The sequence below is a fragment of the Hemiscyllium ocellatum genome, chromosome 14 (genome assembly GCF_020745735.1).
Source record: "Hemiscyllium ocellatum isolate sHemOce1 chromosome 14, sHemOce1.pat.X.cur, whole genome shotgun sequence".
Classification (NCBI taxonomy): domain Eukaryota; kingdom Metazoa; phylum Chordata; class Chondrichthyes; order Orectolobiformes; family Hemiscylliidae; genus Hemiscyllium; species Hemiscyllium ocellatum.
This window is the reverse complement of record NC_083414.1, coordinates 19,721,415-19,730,300: the sequence shown is the minus strand read 5'-3', so window position 1 is coordinate 19,730,300 and position 8,886 is coordinate 19,721,415. Positions and strand designations below refer to the sequence as shown.

General features: G+C 43.0%; 1 protein-coding gene across 1 annotated transcript in view; it reads left to right on the top strand.

Moving 5' to 3' along the window:
* The first annotated feature begins 3,910 nt into the window (after positions 1-3,910).
* LOC132822087 (interleukin-17 receptor E-like) overlaps positions 3,911-8,886 on the top strand; it is a 75,216-nt gene continuing 70,240 nt past the window's right edge. Inside the window, exon 1 of the mRNA XM_060835113.1 lies at positions 3,911-4,200. Within this exon, the coding sequence (XP_060691096.1) occupies positions 4,078-4,200 (123 nt within the window). The 5' untranslated portion in view covers positions 3,911-4,077. The remainder of the gene's footprint in view (positions 4,201-8,886) is intronic.

Genomic DNA, 8,886 nt, shown 5'->3' with positions numbered 1-8,886 from the left:
CGCCATCGAGAGCATTCTGTCTGGACGTATGCCTGGTATGGCAACTGAACTATTCAAGATTGGAGATGGTTACAGGGAGTGGTGAACTTGGCCTGGACAATCACAAAGGCCAACGTCCCATCTATAGAATCCATCTACCAGGCCCACTGTCGAGGAAAGGCCACCAGCATTCTCAAAGAGCCATCCCACCCTGGCATGTTTTTCTGCAACCACTACCATCAGTGAGAAGGTACAGAAGCCTGAACACATGCACCAGCCGGTTTTGTAACAGTTTCTATCCTACTGTTGTTAGAATGCTGAATAGACTCACAAACGTTTAGCATTTGCCTGTACCTGTGTTTTTGTTTTTACCACTGTTTACCTATTATTTACTTATCTATGCTACTTAACTCTGTGCTCTGCCTGTATTGTTCACAAGACAAAGCTTTTCACTGTGCCTCAGTACACGTGACAATAAATTCAATTCAATTCAATTAGCCTAACCAATGCCCTGTACAGCTGCAACATGATTACTCTATTCAAAGCAATAAAGGCAAGCAAAGCAAATGCCTTCTTCACTATCCTATTTACCTGCGACTCCACCTTCATGTAACTCTGAACCTGCACCACAAGAACTTCTTGTTTGGCAACATTTCCCAAGACCCTACCATTAAATGTATAAGTCTTGCCCTGATTTGCTCTGTCAAAATGCAACGTCAGGGTCAAAACACTTTTCCTAAGGTTTATCTAAACTCAACTCCATCTGCCACTCCTCCTGAAAGATGTGAATTGCGCTTGGACTGCAACCAGTGTAGCTGCATCCTCACCCAAGTGGCTGGCAGACAGTTTCAGCTGACTGACTATGACCCCACACCATTAGCAGGTGGGGAGAGGACCAGCTGCACCCAACACCAACATAGAGACTGGAGTAGGCCATTCAGCCCCAGGTCCGCCATTCAATCAGATCATGGCTGATCTGTAGCCTAAATCCATATGCTAATCTAGGGTCTATATCCCTCACGTCATAAAAATGTATCTACCTCAGATTTAAAATTGAATTTGCGTTGTCTGCCATTTGAGGAGGAGAGTTCTAAACCTCCAATATTCTCTGCATGTAGGACTGCTTTCTAACATCTCTCCTGAACAACCTGGCCCTAATTGTCAGACTATGCCCCGGTTCTAGAAACGTCAACCAGTTTAAATAGTTTATCTTTAATTACCATGTCATTCTCTGTTAATATCAAGAAGAGCTGAAAATGTGTTGCTGGAAAAGCGCAGCAGGTCAGGCAGCATCCAAGGAACAGGAGATTCGCCGTTTCGGGCATAAGCCCTTCTTCAGGAGAAGAAGGGCTTATGCCCGAAACGTCGATTCTCCTGTTAATTGGATGCTGCCTGACCTGCTGCACTTTTCCAGCAACACATTTTCAGCTCTGATCTCCAGCATCTGCAGATCTCACTTTCTCCTTAATATCAAGAAGGTCTTGATTAGAACACCCCTTAACCTTCTAAATTCTAAAGAATAAATGTCTAATTTGTCTAAATTCTCCTCATAACTTAAACCCTGAAGTCCAGGTATCATCCTCGTTACAAAAACAGAAATTGCTGGAAATGGAAACGCTCAGCAGGTCTGACAGCATCTGTGGGAAAGAAAAGTCGGTGTTAATGTTTCAGGTTGAGTGACCCTTCCTCAGAACTGAGCTACCATTCCTGTAAACTTGCATTGATCTCTCTGCTAGGTCAAACCATCCATCCGAAGCTGGTGGTGCTCAGATTTGCTCATGTGCATTCTAACTGGGGTCTAATTAGGGTTTTGTATAACTGCAGCATAATGCCTATATGCCTATACACCAGCCCTTTAAATATGAAGGCCATCATTCTAAATACTTTCGTGACTATTCTATGCATCTGATCCCCCAAATCTCGTTGGTCACCCATTGTATTTACCCTGTTCTATCCTTTATCGGTCCAAAATGGATAACCTCTCACTTAATTACATTAGAATTCATCTGCCCATTCACCTAATCTATCAATATCTTGTAATTTTATGCTATTGCCAACACTGTCTGCAATGCTGCCTAATTTTGTGCCACAGCAAATTTGGACTTCTGACTTTTTATGCCATTTTCCAAGTTGTTAATGAATATTGTGACTAATTGAGGTCTCAACACAGATCCCCGTGGGACATCACTAAACACATTTGCTAATTGAAATACTTACCCATTATTCTAAATCTGTTTCCTTTCACTTGAAACAATTTCCTATCCATGTCAGTAATTTACCCACAATTCTATGTGCTTCCACCTTAGCTAATAGTCTCGGTCTGTAAGTCCATATCCAACGACTTACCTCTGTCCACCACTTCTTCAAAAAACTGTAGGAGGTTTGCCATTCATGCCTTACATTCGTGAATCCATAAGGACTCTCCTTGATTAACTAAAATTTTTCGAGGTGATCAGTTACCCCACCATTGATCCTAGTCTCCAACAATTTCCCCACTACAAATGTCAGATTAACTGGTCCGTAATTCTGTTGTTTCCTTCCGTCACCCTTCTTAATGAGTGGTGTGACATGGTCAACTTTCCAATCCAGAGGTCCAACTCCTGAATGCAGGGAACTCTGTAAGGATATGCATTAGCAATGTGTTCTCCTAACCCCTTTAACACCCATGTATGGAAACCGTCAGGTCCTGGGGACTTGTAATTCTTCAGGTCCCATTCATTTCCCCAATATTGATAATTTACTTAAGCTACATATATTTAGACCCTGTCCCTGATTCTTTGGGAATTCTAGCAAGTTATCCTTGTTTTCTGCTGTGAATACTGAAGCAAAATAATTGTTCAGCATGATGCCGTTTTCCCATGGTCATTGACAACATTCTCACACAGCCTTCAATAGTACTTTTACCCAGCCGCTTTCCCTTTATAACTATAAATCTCTTTTTATTGTCTTTTATGTCCTTGGCAAGTTTCCTGTCCCAATCCTTTGAAACTGTTCCTTTGTGGCCCTTTGTTGGTATTTGTATCTGTCCCATTCTGTGGGATCTGTACTGTTCTTAGCAATTTTTTGTTTTAATTGGATTCTGACCCTTACATCCTTTGATGCCCATGGCTGTGAAGTGGAGCCTTTCCTTCTCATGGGTACAAAGAGCTTCGTTTGAACCCCCTGCACTACAGCCCATTCTGGGTGGTATACACACAAACATACATACATCCCCCTTCACGTGTGTGTTCTCTTGGGCAGAGAAGTGCCAGGCAGCATCATTTCCAGGTACAGCAAGGGTAAAAACAGAAGGGAGAACTGTTCTCTGTTTTGTTCTGTGGGTTCCCTGGTTCCTTTTTATCAGCCAGTTAGGGATGAGTATTTTTTGTGATTTTTGACAACTTGCAACAGACATTGTGGTATGCAACCAGTCTAGTAGAGTGACTCAAGTAAACAGGTAGTGTAAAGAAGGGAAACAATGAATAAAGAGGGATTAAATAAAAACTTGTCTAGAAGATAAGCCCAAACTACCCTCCCCTCCATGGAAAAAAAATCAAAGTAATTTGAGCCTGCACTATAGGGTAGTAGCGAGTTTTGAGGAGACTTGTAGCTCAGGTTGAGGTTTTGGATATAGGTTTGTTCGCTGAGCTGGAAGGTTCATTTCCAGACATTCAGTGAAGATATTACCTAGTAGGGTGATGAAACGCCTGAAAATGAACCTTCCAGCTCAGCGAGCAAACCTACATCCTTGAATGTAGTTACAGGACCAAATGCCTGAGCGATTACTTTTGTGTAAGTTTGCATGTTGTTAGTCAGAGGAGTCCCCTGCAGGCTGATCCTCTTGCTTTTCAGAGCACTCAGATACAAAGCTGACACGGGCACTGCCCCTTTAAGAAATCTTGAGCGAGGGTGTGTGTCAGGATTCTGTGTTTGTGCTGAATGTACAGTGTTCAGGTTCCTCCGCTTTCAGAGTTTGAGATGAGACTGTTTCCAACAGCGTCAGAACGACTCACGAGTTCCTCAGCCACAGGTTGAGCGCCTTTGTCCTGTTCGCCTGCTGCGATTCTGTGGCTGAACGTGAGAGCCCTTTGCCTGTAAATCCTTTTCGGCGGAGTTTCAATGGGTTCTGTTTGCAGGCGCCTGTTTTCACTGTGTTTGGTCTGCTCGGTCCTGTATAGGGGCCACAGCGAGGTGAGGAAAATTACCAGGCGGACTGCTTACGGCGACTCTGGAGGACAGCAGGTAACTCCTACCGCTTTACTGTGGGGGATGGGGAGGGCAAGGATGCTTCAAACAAACTAACAAGAGTTAGTTCACAACAAAGAAACAGGCCCTTCGGCCCACCATATCAAGACCGACCACACCACGTTAATCCTTTTTACTTACTAGAAAATATTGAGTCAGGTTTAAATTACTGCCACATGAAATGCTTATAAATAGGTAACACTCACTGTGCCTTCCTATACAGAGGTATGCCTATCCTGACTGATGCATTCAATGTTTGGGAGAAGATTTGTAGCTCGGATGCTTGTTGTTGTGATTCTGTTTGACCAGCTGGGAATTTGTGTTGCAGACGTTTCGTCCCCTATCTAGGTGACATCCTCAGTGCTTGGGAGCCTCCTGTGAAGCGCTTCGGTGATCTTTCCTCCGGCATTCGTAGTTGTTTGAACCTGCCGCTTCCGGTTGTCAGTTCCAGCTGTCCGCTGCAATGGTCGGTATATTGGGTCCAGGTCGATGTGCTTATTGATTGAATCAGTGGATGAGTGCCATGTCTCTAGGAATTCCCTGGCTGTTTTCTGTTTGGCTTGTCCTATAACAGTAGTGTTGTCCCAGTCGAACTCATGTTGCTTGTCATCTGCATGTGTGGCTACTAAGGATAGCTAGTCGTGTCGTTTTGTGGCTAGTTGGAGTTCATGGATGTGGATCGTTAGCTGTCTTCCTGTTTGTCCTATGTAGTGTTTTGTGCAGTCCTTGCATGGGATTTTGTACACTACATTGGTTTTGCTCATGCTGGGTATCGGGTCCTTCGTTCTGGTGAGTTGTTGTCTGAGAGTGGCCGGTGGTTTATGTGCTGTTATGAGTCCTAGCCAGAGCCCCAGAGTCCTTTATCAGGAAGGACTGATTCCTGATGAAGGGCTTATGCCTGAAATGTCGATTCTCTTGCCCCTCGGATGCTGCCTGACCTGCTGTGCTTTTGCAACAATGCACTCCCGACACGTGACAACAAATTCAATTCAATCTTCTGCATATACTTAAAAGTACACTGAGTAATCCACTATTTAAAGGGCTAATAAATTACTCCTGTGCACATTAAAACAGTTACAGTAATCATCCATTTAATCAACTTGTACAGAAATGTGACACTTCTGGTGCCGGTGGGACTTGAACCCAGGCCTCCTGGCTCAGAGTTATGGACACTACCTATGCATCACAAGAGCCCTGTTTGCCTGTATACATTAAAGGATTACCCCATTATGTCTTGTGTATATTCAATGGATAAGGAGAAGTCCCCTGTGTAAAACGATAGGAGGGAGATGAAATGAAAGCAAGAGCTACTTTAGCAACTGGGGGCTGCAGAAATTGATGTGGATTTGAGAAACAGTACTGTATGTTTTTCTAATCCAATGGAAAGTTACAAAATTGCTCTTGACTAGCACTTTATGATGTTTACGCTTTAGGATCATCCACTGACAAGTGCAAGAGCTAACAGTCCTGTAGTAACGTTGCACATGTGGGTGTAAACAAACACAATGTGATTCAACAATATTTGAGGTTGTACTTTCTGAATCTAAGGTGTAGAATTGAGGAATGCCACAGAAAATGACCATTATCTAATCAAGTAATGAGAAATGCAGCACAATGTAAGGATATTTCACTAATCTTGTTTAGGGAACCTCACCCCCAACAATCCTGAACTTGCTCTTATTGAAATATGGAAGAAGTGGCATAATCTGGACAGGAACATGAACATGCATTTACTAAACATGTAAAGGTGTGATGGGATGTTATGTTATTCATTTGCAAGTGGGTAGGTGAAGAGTTTTAATCTACTTATCAAAATTGATTGCCTTTCATCTACAATTTCAGTTGATTTATGGCTAAGGTGAGCTCAAAGCTGAAACTTAAATCATTTTAACACAGATTTGATTTCTGACCGTGTTGTCTGAGCAATGGTGATTAAATCTGTTTGTGGCCAAGAGTCACTGCTGTGGCTCAGAGTTGGTGAACTGAGCCTGTGACGTGTCTCCACACTAATGAAACATTTTGGGCTGGACCAGCATTTATTGTACATCTCATGTTCCCATGGAGCTGCTGTCCTTTCCTTCTGGATGGCAGAGGTTGTGGCATAGAAGGTGCTGTTGAAGGAGCCTTGGTGAGTTGCTGCAGTGCATCTTGTAGATGGTATACACTATTACCACTGAGCACCAATGGAAAGGGAGTGAATGTTGAAGATGATAGATGGGGTGCCAGTCAAACAAGTGCTTTGTCCTGGATGCTGTCAAGCTTTTTGTATATTGTTGGAGTGGTACCCATCCAGGCAAATGGAGAGTATTCTATCCCACATTCATAATTAATACCTTGTAGATTGTAGGCATGCTTTGGGGAATTGAGGTGGGCTAATTGTGCAGAATTCAGTAGCCACAAAACTATGTTTTTAAGACCGTGTAAGAGAGGAGAGGGTGTGGAAAGTTCGGTGATGAGATAGAAGGCAGGGTAGATTAAACAATGAATGTTTTCTTGATGCAACATGTTAAAGAATTTGGGAATGGAGATGGTAAAATAAGAAAAGTTAGATGCAAAAGAGGTATGAATGGCTACATTAAAAACCATTTGAATACAGTAATCAAACGAACAACAAGATCAACCAAACAAAACACCAAAAAAAGTGACAAGATAAAGGCAAAGGTTGGGATCTAAAATTGTCAGACTCGATATTGAGTTCAAAGGACTGCAAAGTGCCAGTGTTTAAGATGAAATGCTGTTCCTTGGGCCTGTGTTAAAGTTCATTTGCAGACAGAAATAACTTTATTTACAGTTCTATACTGAACAAAGAATTTTCCGACCAAGTTATTGAACAACATATTATTACTTTTCTAAATGAATCACCATAATAAAAAGGATTAGATGGTAGCTGTTTTCAAGGTCTAATATAACAGGAAAATGTGAGTTGTACAGCGTGGAAACAGGCCCTTTGGTCCTTCATGTCTGCACTGTTTATCAATCATATCTACCTACCTCCAAACACCTATCAACTCTGGTCACAGATGGCTCCTCTGTTTACCAGTAAAAAGTTGCAGATGCTGGAGATCAGAGCTGAAAATGTGTTGCTGGTTAAAGCACGGCAGGTCAGGCAGCATCCAAGGAACAGGAAATTCGACGTTTCGGGCTCCGGCCCGAAACGTCGAATTTCCTGTTCCTTGGATGCTGCCTGACCTGCTGTGCTTTAACCAGCAACACATTTTCAGCTCCTCTGTTTACCACCCTTTCTGGCAGTGAGTTCCAGATACCCATTGTTCCCTGGGTGAAACAATTCTTCCTTAAGAAAGTGAGACAATCGAATGCAGCAATGTCAATATCAAAGCACAAGGATGTGATTTGAGCTGGAAACGTGATGGAATTGAAGTTATAATTAGGTGCTCACAGTGTTAAACATTAACTGATGAAATTTTATGTAAAGTCCAGCTTTTCTTGATGCATTCAAGAAATTGGGAGCAGGACGAAACCTGTAAAAGTGCTGGAATTTTCTTTATGACGTTTTAGTTTTGCTGCTGGTTTTGTAGCTTTATTTCCATTTCACTTGGAGTAAATGTCAAGTGGAAGGGATGTAGATCAGGGAAAAGGAAGTGGGCCGGGATGAAAAGTCAATGATCTAACCCAGATCTCTCCTCCCCTTTGTTGGATGCAGTCAGATTTGTTGATACTTCCAGCATTTTTCATCTTTATTTCAGTTATTCCACAGTATTTTAAGGGTTGCAGCTGAAACATTGACTTCTCCACTTCCTGATGCTACCTGGCTTGCAGTGTTCTTCCAGCCTCCTGCTGTCTATCTTGGATTCCCGTATCTGCAGTATTTTTTGTCTCTAACTTTGAATGCATAAGCACGTTCAGGCTTTGTGCCAATACTTGAATTAAAGCACCAAGGAGGCATCAGTTGTTGTTTTAAAGTATTCTCCTGGGGCTATTTTTAACATCACACCCAATCCTTTTTCTCCTGTTTGTGAAGGCCAGTTTTTTTTAATCCATTCATGATACCTGGACCAGCATTTATTGCCCATCCCTAGTTGCCCTTGAGAAGATGGTGCACTTCCTTCTTGAACCGCTGCAGTCCACTTGCTGTGAGTGGATCTACACTGCCCTTATGTAGAGGCAGATGACACTGCCAGTCTGCGAGGTCTGTCAATCAAAAGTTGGCGTGGAGGCAGAGCGGAAGAGTCAGACATCGTACAGAGCCGTGGTATAGGGGACTCCATAGTGAGAGGAACTGACCGGGGTTTTTGTGGCAGCAGGCGGGGCTTAAGGATGGTGTGTTGCCTTCCTGGTGCCAGGGTTAAAGACATCATAGACAGAGTGCAGGAAATCCTCAAGGACAAAGGTGAAGAGCCAGAGATGGTGGTACATGTCGGCACAAATGACATTGGGAAGAAGAGGAGGAACATGCTACAGCGGGACTTCGGAGAACTAGGAAGAAGGCTGAAAAGCAGGATGTCCAGGGTGGTTATCTCTGATTTGCTTCCAGTTCCTTTGGCTGGTGAGGCCAGAAACAGGGAGATAATGGACTTGATCGTGTGGCTGGGGAACTGGTGCAGGAAGCAAGGATTTAAATTCTTGGATCACTGGGGTATGTTTTGTGGTAAGCATAAATTATACAAGAGAGACGGTTTTCATCTTAATAGGTTGGGGACCAGCATTCTGGCAGGCAGGTTTGCT